Source organism: Papaver somniferum, chromosome 11 (assembly GCF_003573695.1).
Source record: "Papaver somniferum cultivar HN1 chromosome 11, ASM357369v1, whole genome shotgun sequence".
NCBI classification, from domain to species: Eukaryota; Viridiplantae; Streptophyta; class Magnoliopsida; order Ranunculales; family Papaveraceae; genus Papaver; species Papaver somniferum.
Genome location: NC_039368.1, coordinates 91,464,114 through 91,488,568, shown reverse-complemented (window position 1 = coordinate 91,488,568; position 24,455 = coordinate 91,464,114). Strand labels below are relative to the sequence as shown.

Sequence of the window (24,455 nt, the reverse complement as noted above, 5' to 3'; positions counted from 1 at the left end):
AATGGTCGCTACATACCTCTCAATCGTAGCCGTTCGATTCAATCTATATGGGATCATCCAACGCTCTTTACTCGCTGTGCATCAAAATTCGCTACTCCCGCTCAACACCCAAACGCCAAACACCTACACCACAAACCAAACAGACCCTAACCCATTCTCCATCGGGTTCTTCTCCTCTTCTCCCCAAATTCCTCTCTTCCATCACCTGCAACTTCCGCCACCACCATCTCCTGCCATCACTGCCACCACCAGACCTCGAACCACACCACCACCACAACCACCCGACAACTCCACCATCTCTCTACCTAGCCTAGGTGTTTCATCAAATTCACATCCCACTGACCTAGGGTGTGGAGTTGATGAGACGACTCGAGCTAGGGTTCACAGTTCACAAAGAATAGCAGCAAAAGCAGCAGAACAAGTGGGAAGAACAGAAGAAGGTATGGGTCGAGGTGAAATCGCAAGTGGGTACGTCAAATTGAAAATCCCAGATCAAATTTTAGGTTTTCAAAAATTAGGGTTTAGAAATTTGGGGATTCTACACTATAAATAGAACATGGTGTTTGTAATGTTAGGGGTATGCCCGGATTAGCCGGTGCACCAAGCAGTAGTTCATGTTTGATTTCATCATCTTCATCATGTTCTAAATTCACCTGCTAGGGTTTAGGTGAAGCCCTAGTTTGCTACTAGTTATTCCTGTTAATGGCAGTAACCTTGTTGTGCTTAATTGTTTTAGAATAAAATTCAATCTTAGGACTTCAGTACTTTACTTTCACAGTGTATACCATGTATCCATTGTAGTTAGAATAATACTGTGCTGAAGAACTACAATTCATACTTAATCCCATATATTAATCTTTTGATTAGCTGTTCCCTGAAAAGACAGTTAATGCTTAGGAGAAATACCTTAGTTGTGATTGAATCATTCATATCAAGGTGACCTTAGATATACAAGGGATTGACATCTCTTTTGTTATCAGATACAAGGACAAGGTTAGTGTTATGAGCAGGATAACTAGTCTAAGTTAGTGGAGGACTCAAAGGACCTAGTACCATTCTGATCATTTGCTCTATTTACTTTCTTTGCATATTTATTTACTGTTTCTGTTACTATCAATCATCTTCGTCGTATCGACATCAAAACAACCCCCATTTTGGTTACTCTTTCTTGTTTAGAATCAGTTTAAGTGAGACCATAGTTTCAGCTTTACACCCTCCTTGTCCCTGAGGACAAACCCCTTCTTACCTCACTCACTACAACTGACCCTGTATACTTGCAGGTCTAAGTTGTAGGTTCTTTTAAAACCACACCAAGTTCCACTTGTACCACATCTTCTAGTTTCTTTGCATCGTCTTTATATGACTGCTCATTTTCTGAGTGTAACGAGTTATACCATTTCCATTCCTTAGCTTCGAGATCAAAATTAAAAAGCAACCAGTGCAATCCCATCCTCGTTTGATCTGTAGAGTGATTGATAGGGACTACAAGAACTTCCAGATTCTCAGGCATGTCTTGTATGAAATCAACCACAAGCTTTTGCACCTCGCTGGTGACATTATACTTGACATAATACTGCAATTAATAATTTTTTAGAAAACAAAATTAATTAGGCTCACCTTAATCAGAAAACTAACAACAATGTACACTACTACAGAAAACTAACAAATCAAACATTGTATTCCTGAAAACAGACCGTATATCCATGTATGATATACAGGTATACACCTATGTACACACCTATATAAATCTAACAATCAAGAATTAGCAGACCATGTGTCAATCATATATGCATATTGGTGTACATCTATGTACATAGCTAAATAAATCTAACAATCAACACTTAACAGACCATGTGTCAATCATATATGCATATTGGTGTATGTCAATGTACACAACTAAAGAAATCTAAAAACACATAGAACACGCCATGTCAATTAGGTGTACAACTATGTACACAATATTAAAGTAACTATATATGACATTTCTTATTTTTTTGAGAAACTTACACATGCAGTAGGACTCATAATTTCACATCTCAGGTACTTTTTGTCATCTAGATGACGAATGCTATCTCTGACAAGTGCTCTTCTACGTCGATGGATGTAGAACTGGAGTACCTCTTGGTCCAGATATTTGTTAAACATCAGTTCACGAAGTACTCTTCCAACAATCACAATATCTTCCTTGACTGTTGGATCATCCAGTCTTGTTAGTTGCCAAGCTACAGAGCTGCGGAAACATAAAAGAAATGTTAACATGGTGTACAAAGTTGTGCACATAATTTTTTTATAAGATTAAATCATGGTGTTTTGTGAACTTACTCCATGCTTGCATAGTCGAAGAATTTTTGTACCATTTTTTTTTCTTGTCCTGGTTGCATAACATGGTATAGTGGTGATAGACGAACATCTGACAATGGATTGTGAGGACGATATACATATCCCTTTCTCTTTATTGGGTCAGGATAGCCTGGTTCTTGTCCCTCTTTGATCCCCTTGCTTTTTGGATCTTCTTTTATCAAAACTCGTTTGGTTTTACTCTCGGCAGTGAATTCAGGATCTAGCTTTCTTTTTGCATTTCTCTTTTGTGGTGTCTTGCATAACTTGCCAGCGGTTTGTGTCTTCAACATCTCTGCTTCCTTCATCCTCACTGCTCTTGTCCTCACTGGAGTCGTCTTCTCTTCTTCTACCTCTTGGATGCTAAAAAATCCACTAGGATTTTGTTTAATGAAATGCACTGCTTCTTCAATGATCCTTTCTCATACATCTTCATTGGATAATGATTTTTGCGACGACTCTTCTTTTGGATCTTCTTGGATCAATAATGCAAAGCTTGGACAAACGTGGCGGATCAGGGTTGCCATCTTTTCCTTCACTTTAGATGGTGTCGTTCTGTAACAACCTTTTTCAAGCTTTACGAATACAATTTCAGACAAGTTATCTAGAAGGTCCTCAATTGATGTATCAGTCTCATTCTGTGATTCTTCTCCTTGTGTGAGTAAAATGACTTCTTTAGGATCCAACTGACATATGGCTTCGGCTGCAATTATAGTAACTTTATCAATTTAAGTTGTTCGAGTGCCATCCATCACATTCTGGTCATCAAGGTTCACTTGGTCTTGTTTATCTTCATTGATTACACTTGTCTTTGGCATAGAAGTACTGAAAAATGAAATTTTTATGAGAATTTTCAATGGTGTACAGAGTTTTACACCAATGTACATGTATGTACACAAATTCAGAAGAAGTCATAAAGGTGTACATCCTTGTACACACATACTGAAAACAAAAAAAAATAATATATATAAGCTGAGATCATTTTCTTTATACCTTTGCTTGTTAACAGCTTCACACCCAGCTACTTTGTCAATTTCATCAGTTTGAGAAGTATCCTGGTCATTAAGGTTCATATGCTCTTCTTGACCTTCAGGGATTTCAACTTCCTTTGACAGAAGAGTGCTGAAAAAAATGCAAGTTTTTTAGAAAATGAGAAATCACTAAGGTGTAAATCTTGATACACACACAGAAGAAATCACTAAGGTGTACATATTGGTACACATATATAGAAAATGAGAAGAAATGCGAGCTACACATATACCTCAGCTTGTTACCAGTTTCAGACTCAACTCCTTGGCTTGTTCCATCCTTGTCATCCTCTTCTTCATTTGCCTCATTGGTCTTTGGTGAAGGAGTGCTAAAAAGATTCAAGTTTTGAGAAAAGGTATTAGCTTTCACACACTGGTGTACGACTATGTACACACATAAAAAAAGAAATGACTTTAAAATTTAAAAAAGTGATGTTGTACCTTTTCTTTTCAGGAGTTTCAGACGGAACTTCATTCTTTTCAGATTCAGTTCCATGCTCGTCATCACCACCTTTTCTACCCTCTTTGTCATTGTCATGATCATGCATATCACCACCCTTACTACCCTCCTTGTCATTGTCATCATCATCATCATCATTATGATCATGCATATCACCATTTTCATTGTGCTCCTCCTTGTCATTGTCATCACCATCATCATCATCTTCCTTGTACTCCTCCTCCTCCTCATCCTCCTCCTCCTCCTCCTCATCCTCCTCAATCTCATCATCTTCCTTGTGCTCCTCCCGATCATCCTCATCCTCCTCCTCCTCATCCCCCTCATCCTCCTCCTCAGTTTCAAGCCGTATTTCCTTTGCACATTTAAAGATTTCATGCAAAGTGTAATTACGGAAACCATTAGCTTCTCTTTCTGTCAACCTCATTAGACCAACTTCAATAACTTTTAGTCTTTTCTCTTCAATGAAACTAAGAAGCCTTTCTTGCCTATCCAGAACTTTGGTAAGATCCTCATCCAACTCCTTTCTTCGCATATCTGAAATGCGCAGCTTTTCCTTCACAGCATCTATGCTATTTTCTTGTTTCTGCCTCCGGTACTCATCCAAAAGCAATCGCTCTTCATCAGTATAAGCCTTCACCCATCCTGGTTGCATCTGAAAACATGCCAAAGTCTCAACATTGATCACAGGTGTACAATTTTTTACACATGTTGTACACAAGACAAATTTCTTAAAATCTATCGACAATGTACAATCCTGTACACCTTATTAAAGGTATATATCAATGTACATATACTATTCTAAGAATTTTTTTTGAGATACCTTTTTCATGGCATCATTCAGGTCTTTCTCGATTGTATTACTGACGTCGCTGATAATCCACCTAAGAATCCTTGGCACACCTTCCTCATTACTTGGCTTCATGATTTTGTTGTGTTCAGCAAACCAATGCTGCATTAACAAATAGGTGAATAGTTGGAAATGTAAGATAAAGGAACAAACACAATGAACAGAATTATTTAAAATGGTGAATGGATATATCAGGTGTACAACTGTGAACTCACCAACAGACAAAGCACACAACCATTAACTTTAAGTGGTGAATCATGATGTTTCTTAATGATCTCCATGAGATACTCATGTATATGAACTGGCCAGCAAGTTCTCTTCATCCTATCCAAAGACTCAAAAAAGTGTGCAAACTGGTTCTTGCTAATCATACTTCCGTTTTCCTGGGTAAAAAAGACCGTGATACATAAGTACATAGTAAACAACACCACTAAGTCTTCAGCATTTCTTTCAATCTCCATTTTCGACTTTGGTTTTAGCTTCATGATACGTACGATTTCCTCCTCCACATCTTTTTCCAGCTCAGTTCGTTTCTTAAGAGTCAATCTGTTTATCAGCGGACCGTATTTTTTTTTCAGCTGCAGTTTTTACATCTTCCCCTTTTTCAACTTCCATTGGCACCATCTTAATCCCATAGAATAGAAAAAAATCCTCAGGTTCACTCTTTAATGCCACTTGCTTGTTCTTCTTGGTAGTATCAAACATGAAATAATGGCCCCCTGAGTCACAAATTTCATGGCGGTACTGTCTCACAATTTTCAGAATTGAGTTTGGGTTCTTAGCCCATATATCATCTCTCTTTTTACTTGTATCTTTCTCATCTTTCCGGTCTGCTTTTTTGTGGACAAAGATATCTACAACAGGCCAGAATGGTCCTTCTTTTTGCTTCTCTAGTTGATAATTGGTGAACCATACTTTTTCTCCTCTTTTTGTTTCATCTTCCTCAAGGTTTCTATTCACAAAGTCACTGAAGGCATGAAAACTTGACCTATATGGTTTTTTGGTATCTACGAAAATGAACCAAGAAGAATAATACATTCATTATACTCATACAAGTACAAATCATATCACTGTATGCATAAATAGGACCATATCATACAGGTGTATAGCTGTGTGCACTCCTACAGAAAACTAACTAAAGCAACATTTGTTCCCACACAACATGCCATAAATCAATGTGCATGTACAAATCTTTACACTCATACAAAAATCTATCAAAAACAGCTTTAAAACACACACAACAGGCAAAATAAAGGTGAAATAACATGCTGGTGCAAAGATGTGTACACCAGCACCAAAAACGATGGGATAATATGTTGAGAACATACACATTAGTCCATATGAATATGAAATAGCATGTTGGTGCAAAGATATGTACACCAGTAAACACAAGTGACGACACAACAGGTTGACAATACACACAACATGCCATATGAAGGTGAAATAGCATGCTGATCCAAAGGTATGTACACTGGTAAACACAAGTGACGACACAACACACACATTAGGCCATATGAATTTGGAATAGCATGCTGGTGTACAAACCAGTACACTGCTACAGAAACATCTTTAAAACAGACAGAACATGACATGAATCACTGCAACAGCATTGTGGTGTACTAGTATGTACACACCAGCAACAATTCCAATAAAAATTGCTAAAAAAACCAGATAGAACTGGACATGAATCACTGCAACAACATGGCGGTGTACAGATCTGTACACATGAATAAAAATTTCTCAAAAATAGACAGAACTGGACTTGAATTGTTACCTTTTTTTTTTGAGATAACAGATGTTGAAGGATTTGAAGACTTTGGAGGATTTGAAGGCTTTGAAGGCTTTGATTTCTTCTTAGCTGGTGATTTTTTTGAAGTTTCTGGTACTGAAATTGATGTTGAATCTTCTAATGATCTCTTCAATTTCGTTTTTGGTCCTGTTGATTTCCGAATCTCTTCTGCAACAACTGATGGTGTTGGAATGAAATTGGTGTTGAATCTTTTAATGTTGACTTTGATCTCGTTCTTGGTGATGTTGATTTTTGAATTTCTTCTACCGCAATTGATGGAATTTCTTCTTCAGTTGATGTTGAATTTTATACTGTTGGTGGTGCGTTTTTCTTTGAAGCTACTTTTTTTTTCCTTTCAACATGATGTTACTGATTGTTCAACCATCTAGTTGTTTTGATTAGTAAGATGTTAGAGTTTTTGATTGAAAGTTTCTGTGAATTGAAAATTTTCTAGGGTTCAAAATGTTGAGGTATGAGTAGTTTTGATTTTTTTTCTTCTGCTTTTCAGTCTTCAAAAGAAAAAGAAGGAATAAATGATTTGTCCGTTACACCGTTTAATTCAGTTTTTAATTCAGTTTTTTTTTTCCAAGCTACATGTCACAACTACGTTTATGGTGTCAGTTATAAAACTGTATCCATTCGCTGCACGTGTGCTTTATGAAAAGCGTGTGAAGGATAACAACGTCTTTATACATTTTTTGAACTAATCTGTTCCTAGTTGGATCGATGTGGACTAATCTGTATTTTTTTTGCGGTTTTGGACTGAACCCTTTTTTTCCCATTGTGTTGGGCAACGGGTGAACTGTGCTTCAAGCTACTTTCTCATCGGAGCTTAGATCTTCGGGTTGCTGACCCCTTCGTCGTCGGGCTTTACTGCAACCTTGGACTGAATCGGTGTTATCATTGTTTGGAGGATCAGTAATATCATCGTGATGGAGTTTTCACCGTAGTTGAGCTTGTATCATCCTCCTCAGCTTAAGCATCGTCTGCTAGTTTTGAATCATCGGCATCGACTTTGCTTTGTCGTGATTTAGATCATCATCCTTGCTGTATTCTGTCGTCGCCCTCGACTTTGCACCATCGTTGAAGTTCTGATGCTGCCAAAATTGATACCTTGAAATGTAGGACCGAAGGTACACCATTGGGTTGTGGAGCCGAAGATTGAAAGTGCTTTCTTGGAATGGATGATCGGAGCTGACCATCGGGATCATGGAATGAGTATCAGGGCTGCACCATCGGGATGAGGATCTGAGCTGCACCATCGGGATAGGTTCTTGCTTAATCATCGGAATCGTCGGTCTTTGCACCTCGGGGTGTCGATCTACGGGTTTGTGTATTCATTGTGGACTGTGTCCTCATTGTCAGAGTTGGGGAATGGAATTTCATTGGCGGAGGATCGGGACAACATCATCGTAGTGGAGGATTGGAGCTATCATCGGATTTTGCATCACTGCACTACTTGTATGTCGGGCAGCATATCAATTAACTTCTCTAATTTATCAACTTCCTTCATTCAGGGGACTGCTCCATGTTCCTCATTTTTAGCTACGGAGTGTGAGAATCTTCATTTAAGTTGCGAACGACGGTAGAATCCTTACTTGAGCTGCATACTGTGAAAGTTCTTTCTGCCCCTTATATAAATTCTTTTGGGTTCTTGGCATGCACACGAAGATCCCAGGATGTTACCCATTGAATTATTGCTCATCAGCCAAAATGTCTTTGGTTACCACCCTGCATAAAACAACGATGGAAAAATTTGTGCGGCAGTCTTTAGACTTTGCAACATCGTACGGCTTTATGTCATCGACATTGGACTTTGACTCTTCGTCTCCGGACTTTGGCACATCATCAAAAAAACTTCTCATCATCATCATCATCGTGCATATGATCAATGGCATGAACGGAGCTACCATCGAGATGAACATGGGCAAGGGTGAACTTTGCTTCGGGTGTTTTCATCATCAACATCGAACTCGGCGTCTTCGTCTTCGGACCTTGGCTCATCGTGGCAGGACTTTGCATCATCGACTTTGCATCAAAGTGTGTACGATTTTGGTTCACCTCCACCGGATTTTGAATCATCGTGGCAAGGATTTGGCTCCTCATCTTCGGGATTTAAATTATCATAGCATCACCGTACCAACTACACTTCCAGGTACTATGAGCATCGTTGCTTGAGTTTCGTCCTTGTGCTTGACACCATCATCCTTGTGCTTGACACCATCATCGTGTTCCGCTTCGCACCATTGTTGCAAGGCTCTGCACCATGGTCGTCGGTCTTGCACCATCGTCCCAGAGCTTTGCATCGTCGTCGTCAGACTTGAGCCTGGTTACGCTGCTGTTACATAGCGGCTGTACTGCGACTTTGGTTTGTCCGAAGCAATCGTTGGAATTAAGCTGGTCTTCGTTATTGGAGTGTCGAGCAGAACTGTGAACGTTAGAAAGAACGGCGCTGGTTTATCTTCGAGTACTTGGTCAGCTGGATCATAAGCATCAGACCTTGTATCATCGTTTGGCTTTACACCCTTGGCTCGTCGCTGCATGGATTTGCATTATCGGCATCAGAATTTGAACCATCGGGGGCTTGGGTCTTCAGACTTTGGATCGTTGTCGGAAGACTGCAGTTATTAATGAACGATTTTTTGGGACCGTCCTTTTTTTTGGACCATTGTTTTATTTTGGGTAAAGATATTAGAAGTAAATCTAGGTCATCCCATATCTGATATTTATATTAATACCTAAACTATCGTAATAATTAATTTTAGGTTATGATTAGTTAAATGATTTAGTTAATAATAATTAGTGAGATTATATTAAAAGATGGTATGATTATTAGATGAGTAGAATTTTAGAGAGAGTAAAGTTAGAGAAGATGAAGGAAAAAAACATGGAAAATAAAAAAAAATTCCAATTCACTAAGTTTGGGTAGTCAAGTGATGAAAACTCATCAGATTCTTCATCTCCATCCTCTCCTAGAGTATTTGTTAATCTTCACAATGATCCGGATATGGGTTATTTCTTAGATGGTGATTCTATTCTTCCCAAACTCAATCTCAAGACGAATATGATGGATTTTATCAACCACGACTGGAGGAAGAGTATTTCGCTGTCCAGGTATGCTCCAAACTTAGATAATGTATGTTGAATTGGTCAAAACTTTCCTAAAAATGTAAAATTTTCAAGCGGATTTCGGCTAGTTCGGTTACACAATGTCAAGAACAGCTAACCGAACTCATCTGGAAGTGCAGTTTGGTTGCTTTAGCTATACATGGAAGTAACCGAACTCACCAGAAACTGTTGTTCGGTTACTTTCTCCAAACACGCAGGTTACCGAACTCTCCATTAATGAAGGTTTCTCAGATTTCAGTGTAATGTTCGGTTGGTACGCAACCAATAACTAACCGAACTTACGTAAAAATAAGAATTAACTTAGTGTACAAAGTTCGGTTGTTTCGCAAACTGCATGTTTACGAACTAGATAACCGAACTCTATGTAATATTAGAGTTTACATAAATTCAATTGTTTTGCAAACTCGAAATAAAACGTAAATAACCGAACTTAGGGGGGAAAAAAATCTGAAGTTCCAGTGTAATGTTCGGTTATCTAGATAAAATAAGAAGTAACCGAACGTTTTATTTGTTACTTTTTCGGTTATATGTCAACTTTGCTATATAAACTGAACCTTGAGTTCGGTTATTGCGATAAAATTTACAATTAACCAAACTCTAATGTAATTCCAATTGATGTTTTTACATTTCTTGTTGATGGAAAGCCAACCTATACCAATGGATGATCAACCTTCTCCGGTTAATATGTTGTTCGAAGATACATCTCATCACTATGCTAATGAGTTGGTATTTGACTTACCTATTGTTGCGAAGAATTGGGCTAGAGAACATGCTAAGAGAGTCAATTGCGTCCTAGTACCAAAAGTTGGTTTTTACATTTCTTATAGATGGAAATCCAACCTATACCAATGGATGATCAACCTTCTCCGGTTAATATGTTGTTCGAAGATACATCTCATCACTATGCTAATGAGTTTGTCCATGGAGTCTCCATACCGGATCTTTGCATCGATTTCTTCATCAATTTAGCACCTGACTTCACCTTTTTGCAATGAAAAGAATAAATAAATGACTATTTTTTTTTCAATATTTCATAACATTTTGAAAAGCAAAAAATAAGAGTAAATCTCTTACCGCCGTATTCCATAAGACCAAGGCCTCATTACCACAGGTAGGCGTATTCTTCATAATCTCCTGAGCTTGTTTCTCCACTTTCTTCGCTTTCGCTTTCTCAGCACGGGCTTGTTGGACTTTGTTTATTACACGAGGATGAGAAATAGTTTCATACCATTCCATATATCCCTCATCAGCAGCAATTGGCTCATCATACGAATCGTGCAAGTATTCATTTGGAACAATATAATTCCCCATGTTGTTCCAATGGTCCACTGATGGAGCTGGTTCGTATTTGGGAACAAAATTCTTTTCGGTGTCCTTAGTTCCCCGCTTCTTCACCTTGAAGTTGAACTTTTCCTCTTGTGGGACAGTTTGTACGCAAGTAAATTGTCTCAATACTCTTCGAGGATTATACATTGTATAACCGCCAGGATAAAACAACGGTCCATTGTAACCAGCGATAGGTGAGAAATCAATAACCCGAACATCTTCCTCTTCTTCATCTGAATTAAGGGTGTATGGATGAAAAACCATATCTTCAACCGTTAACTCATCCAATTTCTCCCTCAACCTCAACACCTTTTGTTCCTTATTCTTGTTCTGTGAGTTCAAACATTTATATTTACCAGCTGTAGGCTTCCCATATTGCCAAGGACTGTGAACATGAGACAATTTCACTTAAGGAAGTGGTCGTACACCAAAACCTATGAGAACAAACCACCAATGATACATTCGTATTATGATTAGTAACAATACACATTTATTCATTCACTTAATGAAGTTTCAAACACACAAAGGATAATTCAACGGCGTACCTGGGAAAGGGTGTATAACCCTCCAAAGAAAACACTCTTAAGCCTCGAAGCTTTTCTGAGCTCCGCTTCAATGAATGTAAGAACCGCGCTACCCCAACAATAGTTGTTCACCTCATCAAGGGGGTCCAATAGCTGTAGGTAATGGGCATTTACCACGTGACCTGAAGTGTCGGGGAAGAAAATGGTTCCTAGTTGATATAACAAATAAGCAGTCACATGGTGCTTAATCTTCTCCTCGGTCATCACCAACTTTCCTTGAAGAACCAAATTTCTCGTCCCACTAAACTCATCAAACAAGGTTGTCATCTTGATATTTTTCAATGTCTTCTTGGACGTGCGGTCTTTGCTTTGTTGAACGGATTATCCTCATCACCTTCCTCAGGCTCTTTTGCAGTTCTTCTAAACTCACATTGTGCCTTGAAAGAGCTCCATCCTAGACATTTTTCGACCAACTTTTCAAGACGTTCATAAGTCATTGAGGGATCATAGCCTTCTCGAACACTTGTTCCCGTAATTGGTAGGAATGTGATTCTAAAACAATCATCCGGAGTTATTGCCATCTCGCCAAACGGTAGATGAAAGGTATCTGTCTCTGGATAAGCCCTCTCGGCAAATGCAGTAACAGTGACAACATCAAATTTTTGGTGCGCGTGTTGTATCGCATTCCAAAGTACACAATCATATACCGCCAACTGGACCACATCACACTCATTCTCTATATTCCATATCTTGTTCTTTTGAGGTTTTAAAACACAGACAGAATTATTATGGTCCTACAAAAACAACATCATATCTTATATACTAATATATATAGAAAAGAACAATATATGTCAAAATATAATAAAATATAATAAAATGACCGAGAAATCTAAATCTTGATGGTTAAGATTGAACCATACCCTTGTCGCAAAGATCTTGGCAGCCCATGAGTTTTTGTAGCCCATCAATACCTCCCCGCCATCTCTTGGAGTACCATATGTTGGATTCTTAGGCGTCAAACACAAATTGTCATCATGAATGTATGAATATCTAGCACAAGGCTTTTTAGGCGTCTTTCTAGGTTTCTTTACCACTATTTATACTTGTTCCTATTCTTCTTCCTCTTCATCCGAGTCCTCCTCTGATTCATCATCATCCTTATCTCCAGCCTTCTCTCCATCTTCTTCATCTTTTTCACCCTCATCATCGCCACCCTCATTTCCTCCTCCTTGAGATGGTTCATCTTCTCCACCTTGATTATGTTCTTGACTGCCCATCTCTTTCACGATCTCTTCATTAACTTTTTGGATTACTTTGTGAACATTATCTCTATTGACACCATCTTGGATGACAACACCCGGTAATGACCTACCTCCATACTTAGCATTTTTGGTTCCACGCTAACCGGCATCACAATGTACTTTGCCTCGAGCATGGGAGTTCTCAGATCTTCCAGTGAAGGTTGGTTGGATTTTTTGCCTCTGCCACAAATCAAGAAAACAAAAGATATCAGCTTAACCGATAAATGATTCACTAAATCAGATGCAAATAAGGGTACTCATCGAAGAGTTCGGTTTGTCAAGTTTTTTTGCGTACAAACCGAACTCAACATTGGTCACTATTAGTGAAGAGTTCGGTTTGTCAAGTTTTTTTGCGAATAAACCGAACTCCACATGTATGCAACTACTGAAGAGTTCGGTTTTTCAAGATATTTTGCGAACAAACCGAACTCAACATTGGTCACTATTAGTGAAGAGTTCGGTTTGTCAAGGTTTTTTTCGAATAAACCGAACTCCTCATGTATGCAACTTAACAAAGTTGGACAAGTTCGGTTAAACTGAAACTCAACATATTAGGAAAAATATCGGTTACTGAATAGTTTTAGAATTTTATGCGAACCAACCGAACAAGATAGCTCAGTTCGGTTACAGAAAACTCAAAATAGCGGGCAAAATTGGGCAGTTCGGTTACATGTGGAAAAACAATTTGTTGTATAACTGGTTAAGTTCGGTGAGAAAAAAGTTTTAGGCTTTTTTGCGAACTAACCGAAGTGGTAGTTCGGTGACCTAGTTTTGAATCCTATAGAACCGAACTGTTCTTCGTGTTCTTCCTTTTAGGAAGTTCGGTTAACAAACTAGGGTTCTTTAGAAATTCGTCCTAACTGAACAATGCACTGTAACTTCCATTTGAACCCTATTTTGATGTTTTTTATTCAATTAAACGAATCAAAATCAAATTAAAAGTAATGGGATTGTTGGAAAATACCTTCGAATCGATCCCATGGCATAATTAAGCTTCTTACTGCGTCTATTATACTGGATTATGGATTCACTTGGTTGTTCCACTTTTTTACGAATCTCAAAATTACTTGGTTGATTTGCTAGATGCCCTAATGGGGGACCTGTTACTGGGAGTCTGTTGGTTTTCTTTCGAATAACCATTCTTATAGTCGATTGATTAATCGACGATGAAAATTTTATGAATCGAAGATTAATCGATGAAGACGATGTTAAAATGGGGAAGAAGAGAAGTAGAGGAGAACTGATTTTTTTATGCGGCTAGGTTTAGATACTTTTGTTTTTGTTTTACATTAAGTTAGGATTAATTTTAATCAGGGATGGTTATTAGATTAGGGTTAAATTTAATTAGAGTAAGGGCCAAATTAGTAATCTAATCTGATTTTAGGACATCCCTTAACATTGTAGGGTAGGTGGCCTAATAAAATCATGGTCCACACAAAAAATGGTACTTTGCGCCTTCGTATGCATCTCTGAATTTGAGCTGCTGCTGGTCCCATTTGATGCTGGTCATTGGAGCGTCATCAATTGAGCATTTCAACAATTAAAGTAGTCTTTGAGTCTTTGATCTCTTGTTCCTCGAGCTCCATCGTTCATCATCGGGATTGAGTTGATTCGCATTAGAACTATCATCGGGATTGAGCTTACCTGCATCATGCATCATTCTTTTGATTCTTTTGACGCATCAAAGTAACGGGACTCATGCACTGCACCTGTCACATAGTTCCATATGAACCTGCACACAAACAAAACGAAGAAAATCTCCCGTAGATAGCATATTTGAGGGGTTCTCCTTTGAAGTTTCCCAATTGAGACATCACCGTATTGCAAGCTTTATTAAACTGAGATCTTTTTACGGAAAATGGGTCATTTGTCCAAATATATTTAAATCACGGTTCAAATGGACGGGTAAAAAATAATTTGGGTGAAATGGCCAAAAAAAGAATAGTAAGGATGAAACCAGATCTTCAACATCGTTCATCCTAGCTTAAATTTAAAAAATAGCAAGGATGAAACTGGATACATCCTGTTTAAATTAAAAATAAGAAAAAATATTTGAAAATAGGCACGATGAAATTGGTTACATCCTGCCTATTTTTACATTTTTGGCCATTTAAACAGTATCAAAATCTAACTGTCCATTTCACCCAGGAATTGTTGATTTTGGTCTTTTTAACCAATTTTGTGATCTTTTTAGCATCATCGGGTTCAGCATGCTCTTTCGACTTTCATCCTTATGATCATACTTTGCATCATCGTTGCAGGGTTTTGCACCTTCGTCATTGTCGGACTTTGCATCGAGTGGATGGTTGGGACTGCATCTTCGAACCAAAACTGGGCTTGCGTCATCAGAACTAGTCCATCATTACAAGGCTTATCGTCATAGGGACGAGGACCGGAGCTATCATCGGAACTTTGGATCGAAGCATTATCTTCTTAGCTCCTTCGTTGGGATGCTGGTACAAACTGGAGAAAATATTAATTGAAGGTCTACTTTTAACTTTATTAATCCATAAAGACTAGGACATCAGTAGGATAAGGTAGTACTTTCTGACAAGATAAAGTAGAGAAGATAAAGTAGTTTTGACTAATAAACTGATATCTGACAATTTTTCACCCCAATAATAAATTTCATTATTCAAAACTTTATGTATTCTGAAAATCACTTTTTCTTTTGAATTATTGGGGTTACACAGTGCTAAGTTGAAATGAATCTTTACTAAAAAATGACTTTTACCCTTTTAATGTTAGATCCGAATAAAGGAAAGCAGAGAACAATCACTAGGAAAAATAAAAAATTTACCAAAATAAAGTCTGTTTCTAGTCAAAGAAAGATTAATGGAAACATTTTTATAAACAAGTTATAAGCGTTTTCAGATCCCACAAATGAGCTTCTCAGCACATCAGATGCTTAAAAGATACTGATTTTCAAGTAAAAAAGAGTATTGGGTTAAAAACCAACAGACCAGGCTTGAATTAAAAATCTAAACAGAAAACAAGTTCAAAAATCACGGTTACACTGAATCATTTTTGCAAACAGGTTACAATCACTTTCAGATTTTGGGTTTTCACACAGTATTCGTTAGATTTTGGGTGGTACCCAAGCAAGATTTTCATGTTTAAACAATAAATTGATAGAAATTTCAGCCGAAGAAATATAAGAATTAAGAACTAATTTCATAAAAATAGAAAAAAGAGCTTAAATAGTAGATCTGGAACAGGTAGAATAAATTCTTTACCCGTTCCCTGTTTCTAGCGCCAAATTGTAACTATCATTATTTTGGTAGCACAATCAAATGAATTAAGTAATAAAGCAATATGTAAATCAAGATAGAGACTAAAAACAAGAGCAAAATTAAGTGCAGTAAAATGAAACAGAAATCAACACAAGATATTTAACGTGGTTCGGCAAAGCCTACATCCATGGGAGGGTAAAGGGATAATTTATTATGTATTTGGTTCTTTACATTTGGTAAGAAGAACTCATGAGTTCATGAAGTTCAGAATGAGAGAGAAAGAAGAGAGAGAGGAAACAAGGCTTCTAGAGTGTCGGTGAGAAGAAGAGAAAACAAAAGTCCCCCACCTCGAACCTAATTGCTTCTTATTTATGGAAAAAATATCTTCTGACATATTACACTTCTATCCTTAGCTTAGGATTGAAGCTGTTTTGGGGCTGATATGGTGTGCGTTGTTGTAGTCTTGTTATCCAACTTCCTCTTTTAATCATCCTCCACGTGTCGATATATATTATAGTATCTACAGGGACCAAATTTATATAGGATATATTAATTAAATACCCTTAGATTTGAAACCCATCAAAAATACCCCTATCACATTATAAATATATCCCTCCTCTTATATATAAACTTTATCCATTTAGAAATAAATTATTTTAGTAATCTATTCCACATGATATTTTTCTTTAATTCAAAAATAATAATTTTCTATCTCGATCATTCCATCACCGCCTCAAATTCCACCGACGGCAATTCACCCACCATCACCACCGCCACTACCACTTCACACCCATCACCAACATTCCACCATCACAACTCCACCACTCATCGTCACCGCCGCCACTACCGCCACTTCCATCGCGACCACAATCGTCTCCAAATCCACCACCGTTGCCGCCAAGTTGATAATAAAATTGAAAATCTAGAAATAAGTTAGGTCTAGATTTTTGTATCTACAACCGAAGTTGGTCCAGATTTTTGTATCAACAATTGAAGTCCCTGCAAATGAAACCGGCACCTGCAATTATAGGGTGATATCTTGCAGTTCCATCCGTGTTTGTTTTGATCCAATCTATACCATCCCACTGATGTAATTGTAGTTGTCATTCTGATGTAGCTAGTTGGTTTACGGTTCGGTGGATCTCCGAAGGAGAAGTCTTCTTGGCCAATTCAAATTATTGTTTTTGCTTTAAATCTTTGATTAGGATGTTCTTGGAAGTTGTACTTGTTTTTAAAAATATGATTTCATTTCTGGCAGTCCATATATAGACACCAGAACATAAATCAATAGGCCGAAATAAATGTGGTTGGTGCATTTTTTGTACCATTTATGAGATGGTGGTTTGGGGGTTAAGAGTGATTGAGGATGATGGTTAATGTTTGTGTTGGTTGAAAGGTAAGAGATGATTGAGTCCCAGGTGATTGGAATTGGGCACTGTAGGAGGATGTATTTTGCTGAATCAGGCTCGGTACTCATCTTGGGCTTTGGTTGGAGTTGGTTAGATGGATACGGTTAAGGATAGAAAGGGTCGGCATGCCATCGTTAATTGTTTTCCACAAGAAAAGATGATTTTTTTGTGGACAAGGTAATGTCCACAGGAATTTGGTGATTGAGATATGGTTTAGGTGAGGTTGGTCGATGTCTTGGGTCAGACATTTATAGCCAGATGTCATTGTGTATTTTCCAGATTTTGAATGCGACCATATGATTCTGTTATGTGGGTTTTCCTGAGGTGGGTGGATGTTTAGGGTGGGTGGATATTTATGATTTTTTCGACTGGCTGGAAGGGGAGGTTTAGTCGAAGAGATCAACTATAATCAACAATCTAAACACCCAATCACATCTCTCACACCACGTCGAGAGTTGCAAAATCCTCTACTTTTATTGGCCGGTGAACGGAACTCTCGCTCCTGATTGTCCGAAATCAAAGTTAGCCCCCTTACATTTCGTGGCCGTTAATTTTAATGGGATTGTTTCGATCTGATGCTCCATATTAATCGATAGGTCTGGAATTTTCTTACACCGCGTTTACATGATTTTGATAGAATCCGGACCTTCGAATTAACGACACATAAATATTTTAGTAAAGAACTATTTGAGGGATCTAATGCTTAAATTAAGAAACAAATCTAAGATTCCTAAGCTACTATAGATATTTACCATTCTTATTAAATATGGTTTCCTATTATAAGTATGGATGATCATTATTTCCTATTATAAGTATGGATGATCATTATTTCCGAAGTTTTTATGTCAAATTTAGGTGATAAGAATTAGTATTTTTAAACAAACTATTTACAGGAATTTTCTTAAATTTTTACATAAGTATTTAGCTAATTTCGGAAGTATAAATTTATTTCTTCACGTAGGTTCTGCGGTAACCATGTATATTTTGGTTTTATTTTTGCGATTCCGTTTCTTTCTTCTCTTCACAGAAATCCTAGAGCTTTGCTTTCCTCTTTGATTTGTGTTTGATTTTTGTTTTATTCCAACAATGGGTGTTTTAAAGATTTCATTTGCTTTGTGGTAATGAATTATCTCTTTGATCTGTGCCATCGACATTTCTAACGTGTTATTTGACCAAGTTCATTGTCGAAAAGCTGTAATCACCTCTGCATATAAAATTAACTGTGTATATATCTCATCACCTTCTGTAGTTTATATGGCGTATGTATTTCTTGAAGATGATTTATGTGCAATGGTCCAACGGTTAATTTCTGACTGCCATTGTTTGTCTATAGAGGAATTGATTTTCTATGCCTACAAAGATTTTGCAATTGGTTAATTTGATTAGGGTTTTGTTTCTTAGATTTCGATATCAATTGTTTATAAACTGTTCTACGTTGTTTTACAATCTGATCTAAGATGGGAATTTTCTGTCAGTGCCCCAATTCTTTGTTTTTATCAAGAGGAAATTTACGCTATCATCTGTTTGGAATACTTGGGTTTTTGGGTTACCCATGGTTGTGATGAAAGGGTTACTTTTTATGTTCGGTACCTTCTTCAGTTGATTCTGAGGATGGTACGCAAGAAACCACGTGATTCATCCAAGGTCTAGATCTTTCTCCCCAGCCAGGTTGGTTTTTCTTTTCATTGTGGTTTGCATTTTTTGTTCATTTTCTTACTCAGTATTATGCAGCTAAAGAAGATGCACATGGGGCTCAAGAAGTGATGAATGGCGGATTTCTTGGATGGATGGCTTAGTTTTGTTGATCATGCGAAACTAAGAGCGCCTTGAGTGCGACCTAACACAAAGAGTTAAGGGAATGAGTGGAAAAAGTCATCAAGAGTTCAAGACCGTACCACTTAATTTGATCTTAAGGTGAAGCTCCAACCCAATGTGTTTTTTTTGACATGTCACTGATATTATCTGATATTATTAGTTTGGGTGGAATTTGTGATAGTTATATGGATGCGCATTGTTGTCCATCCAAGTGCCATGAAGGTAGGTATTCGGTTTTGGCAGTTTTAAGTTGTAGTTATTGACTAATGCATATGAAATAAAGTATAAATGATTCTTAGGCCTATTCTTATCCACATGCAAAAAAAATGGTGTTTGGCATACCAGGTAGCATGGAAAACCATCTTCGCCACTATGGGAAAACCACGGAGCGACCGAATTTCTAGCGAGCGATAAAGTCTTTATCGCTGGAGATATTGTTAATATCGCTCGAAATTGACTCCATCGCTGACGTTATAATCAATATCGCCACCATTCGAGTTTCTAACGCCTATAAATACCGCGCCTATCCTCTCAATTCTTCTCAATTCTTCTTCTCAAAACCACTGATTTTCTTAAACTTCTGTTCTAAACTTAAACGATTATCTTTTGATTTTCTTAAACAAATATGGAGAGAAGAAAAAGAAACAGAAAAACGAAAGGATGTACTAGTACCCCAGGCAGTGGAGTAAGTTTTGTTGTGGATACAAATTATGAGTTTAGTAATGTTAGACAAGTAGCCGGTGAAGGTATATTCTCCAATCACTTTTCTGATCATGAGGAGCGATCTAACTCGATAACTCTAAGAGGTGGATGGACTGAGTTACGTACAATTTTTCAATTACTTCCCCATGTTGTTCAAGAGAGAGTTAGAAGGTATCCTTGGCGACATCTACATTAAATAAAACCTAGAAACCACAAGACTCAAGGTGTTCAAGTTATATTAGAACGATGGTCGAAGACTACAAACACGTTCTTTTTCAAGGACTTTGAATGCGATAAATCAGTATTTTCTAGTAATTTAATTTTTAGATTATGTGTTTTGTTTCATAAAAATCAACAAATTCTAATTATGAATAATTATTGTTAATAGGAGTTACACCGATAGATTTATACATGTTAACGGGAATTCCATGCCAAGGAAAGTTACTACCATTTAACAGACTAAATTGGTTATCAGACGGTAGATGGAAACAAAGACTTCCTTTATATTCAAATGAATTAGAAGGAAATAATTCATATAGACAAAGAAAAGCTCAGGGGTTAAAGGTGGCTGGGTTGAAAAGTTTTCTCCAGCGTTATGCTAGGAAAATGAATGAAAACAGGGCAGCTGGTAATGAATATTTGATCCCCGACCATTATGAGGAGCTAGAACGTCTGTTTGTATTGTGCACACTAGGCCAATGTCTGTTTCCATATGCTAGCTCGGTAGTGTTAATTGGGTTTCTCGAAGCATTAGAATATTTAAAGCAAGCACCAACATATGATTGGGGGTCTGCGATTTTATTAAAGATTTATATGGCCCTCGGTGATAACTCGACGTGTGATAAAGATAGTTTTAATGCTTTTTGGGGAGTTCTGGAGGTAAGAAAAAATATTTTTCACATTATGTATTTATTTGTCATTTTCATATGGAAAACTTATTAACCTGTTGAATGTTATTATTTTCAGTATTGGTGGTATACATATTTCGTGTTTCGGAACCTTGTCTTAAGAATCATACCAATGTATTTCCGATCATACGGAAGTATGATTCTGAGAATTGGGAAGCTGCACAGGTTGAAGATGGTCAACATGTTGTTATTGTTCATAAGATTCAACCGTTAAGTAGAACAAGCCATAACCTTGTCTCCCAGCCATATGAAGCAATACCTGAGTTCCAATAAGAACTAGGTCAGAGAATGGTACAGTTAAGCCTTACAAGGATGGTGTTATACAACCCTATTTCTGAGAAGGGTGTTTGGTATTATGGTGAAAGACATCTTCTTCTGTTGAAATGAAGATCAGTAATAGCTGTCAACCCTTATCCCAGTTCAGATGTTTCAGCAGACGATTACTTCAAATTGATAAGGAAAGGTCATCATTGGCAAGAAGCTGATGAATTGATCCAGGAGCCGATGGACAAAAATGAGTACCTATCTTGGTATAAAACTATTTTTAAGCCAAATATTGCTATGCAACCGCAAAGTTTGGGTCGGATGGATTTTCCAGCTTTAGGTAGGTTGCCACTTGACAATGAATTTCTTCCTTCCCAACCTCCATCAAAGACGGGTGACGCATTTGCATATCCTTCTCAAAGTACATCATCAAACATGCCACCATTTTTTTGGGAAGTAAAGACTATATCCAACACATCTGGAGAGATTGTTACTTATCCAATTGTTTCTAGTGCACCTACTCGGACTTATCCATACTTCGGGGTCAATGGTACAGAGTTGCAGTATCAGACCCGGTTGAATGATTTTGAGGCTCTATTTCAGGGATTTCAGAGTATGCACTTGGATGAGATGAAAAAATTGAGGGAAAGCATGATGTTTGAGATGAGTCAAGGACTTGAGGGTAATGATGGTTCAGGTAGTAGTAGGAGAATGAGTCCTGGTGTTACAGGAGCTGGTAGAGGAATGAGTCCAGGTGGAAGTCAGCAAAGTCGTGGAAGTCAGCAAAGTCGTGAAAGAAGTGAAAGAAGATTGAGACGTCGTCCTATGGAGGAGGTACCAGAAAGTTCAACCCCAAACATGGTGTTAGATAGTCAAGGAGTACGTGGTGTTGAAGAAAACATTGGCTTGGATACAACTCCTACACGTATGTTTAGTCATTTGCAAACTGACATAATGACTCCAGGTGGTGGTGTGAACATGGAAGTAGTTAGGAAAACGAATTTGTATACCCCAATTGCCTCAACCTCATCATCATTTCAACCATTCCAGCAACAATATTAACAACACGTATTTTAAGATTGTATCATGTTCCCATATCCCCTCATCCCATTGATTATCAAGGTTATGTTGATTCGGATGAGACTCAAGCACCAAGTGAAACTCAAACGGCACCATAACTAATTTTTTGAACAAATCTATGGATCCAGAAAATGCAGACAATTGGATCTTTGGTCAGGGAGGAAATGGACAAGGAAATGAGTAGTTTAAATGTAATCTTGTAGTTGAAATGTGAAATGTAATTTTGTTTTTTTAAATTAATGGAAACTATCTTTTAGATTAATAATTAATGGAAACTATATTTTAAATTAATATTCAGATTGAAACTAATTTTACATTTCATTAAAAATTAACCTTGATTGCATAACACGATACTTATAATTTGAATCCCTGCACATGAATTTGAAAAACATCTTCCTTTGGAGTAAAATCAACTTCGGTTATGCGAGCACTAGGCATAGTGAAATGAATTTGAAGTTGGGTTGGAATTGGGTATTTATAGGAGGGGAAATGGTAGCCGTTAGATGAAGATCTTATGAGCGATTATCATAGGAGCGAGCGACAGCTTGACTATCGCTGTCGAGTTAATGACCATCGAGAGATAAATTGACCATCGAGCAACCGAGACTCTATCGCTCGATGGAAACTCTGTCGTGTATGTCTATATGCCAGGAAAAACATATTGGCATATGAGTTTGGCAGTTTGGCTTACCCATAGTGGGTGCATATATGCCAAATATCATGTTTTGGCATGTGCATAGGAATAGGCCTTAGCAGGGGATTTGCTAGCAACACCAATTTGTGTAACTTTAGATTCCAGGGGATGTGCTTGGTGGGTGTAAAAGGAAAGAGTTCGACCAGGAAAACCAATTTGTAGAAAATTTTCTGCTTTGACATAATCATTATGGATAGGGGATAAAAAACATTTTAACTTACACATTATTAGATAAACAATTTCTTATTTGTCATCTAGCAGACACAAAGAGAAGTAGAGGTAAGTAGACTACCTGAATGGACTTTAAATTAATCCATGCCATTTATCGAGACATATATTTATAATGTATGTTTTGTTTTTCATTTGCAGGTGCAACAACTTATTGTCGAGATAACTGAAACCTTTGCCTTATGTTGTTTTAGCTGAAGAATAAACTCCAAGGTCAAAGCTCATCCGTACTTTGATTTCTCACCTGAGGCGGCCATTCAGGAACAATTGATGCTTGAAACAAATCCACAAAGAATTATTCAGGTAACTATACTTAGAAATAAATGTGTTAAGTATCCAGGCTGCCCAAATTGATGGGTCACTGCATAAATATATTTCATTGTATTCGACCATCAAATCTAGGTTGCCAAAATTGAAGCAGAAAAGACCCTCAATCATATGGTTGAAATTGAATTGGGGAAACGAAAGCAGGTTGGTGCGCACAACGGACAGTTTAGAGCCCAGCTTCACTTTTTCGGGTAACCAACATATATTTGTGCTGCGAAAGTACGAATATCTCAAGTCTATCAGTAATAATCTGACAATTTCACTATTCTAAAGATTTCTCGGATTGAAGACCAAAAAGGATCATCTAGATTAAATCCCGATTCTGATATTAAGATAGCGAAACCAGATAATTTTAAGAAAACACAAAATATTTTTTAACTACGAGTAACTATATATTTAAAATGGGACTTTGGATTCTATTCTCTCTTGCATGTGTAGTCCAGGACAGGGTGTGGATTGATTATCCAAATTGTATTTATCGTCTAATTAAATTTTGTTTTCATAACATTTTAGAGATAGCATAAGTCCACATATGCATCACATGGATATTATAGAGACAGTACATAAAGAGGAGGAGAGTGTGATGAAGAAGAGGGCATTGTTTAATTTGTGATTGATTGTTCATTGATAAAGCTGGTCACATGGGGGGCAGTAAGCAATGACAAAATGGCATGGTGAGAATGATACATAGGACTTACTTACCGTCATGCTTTGGATGTTCTTTTGTCTTTACTAGACTATACTTCTTGCAAAGTATATTTTGTTTCGTATATCCTAATTTGAGTTTCTCAAAAACCATAATAGCAACAAAAAAAAAAGAACAAAAAAAAATGAAAGACTTTGTAACAAATCGGAGCAAAGGAATCATTTCATCTTTTTAACATAAAGTCCATACCCATAAGAGCATGCTGTGGTAGGCCTGGAAAGAAACCTACAATATTAAACTGCAACCGCACAGTGTCTATAATATAGATATGGGAAATACAGGTCGATTCCACAGAAAATTGTAACGATACGAAGCTAAATTTCTAAGTTCTACTATCACTAATTAAAG

General features: G+C 37.4%; 1 protein-coding gene across 9 annotated transcripts; it reads left to right on the top strand.

The window, feature by feature from the left end:
- Positions 1 to 18,345: 18,345 nt before the first annotated feature.
- Positions 18,346 to 22,388, top strand: LOC113321361. Of its 9 annotated transcripts, none has more exons than XM_026569267.1 (5): positions 18,346 to 19,027; positions 19,115 to 19,297; positions 19,380 to 19,420; positions 20,289 to 20,779; positions 20,867 to 22,388. In XM_026569267.1, the coding sequence occupies exon 5, from the start codon at positions 21,313 to 21,315 to the stop codon at positions 22,132 to 22,134; it is 822 nt and encodes a 273-aa protein (XP_026425052.1). In that variant the 5' UTR covers positions 18,346 to 19,027; positions 19,115 to 19,297; positions 19,380 to 19,420; positions 20,289 to 20,779; positions 20,867 to 21,312; the 3' UTR covers positions 22,135 to 22,388. The 9 variants fall into 9 exon arrangements, with proteins under 9 accessions (XP_026425052.1, XP_026425051.1, XP_026425053.1 ...); XM_026569266.1 differs by having other exon boundaries at positions 19,544 to 20,779; XM_026569268.1 differs by having other exon boundaries at positions 18,346 to 19,051.
- Positions 22,389 to 24,455: the final 2,067 nt, after the last annotated feature.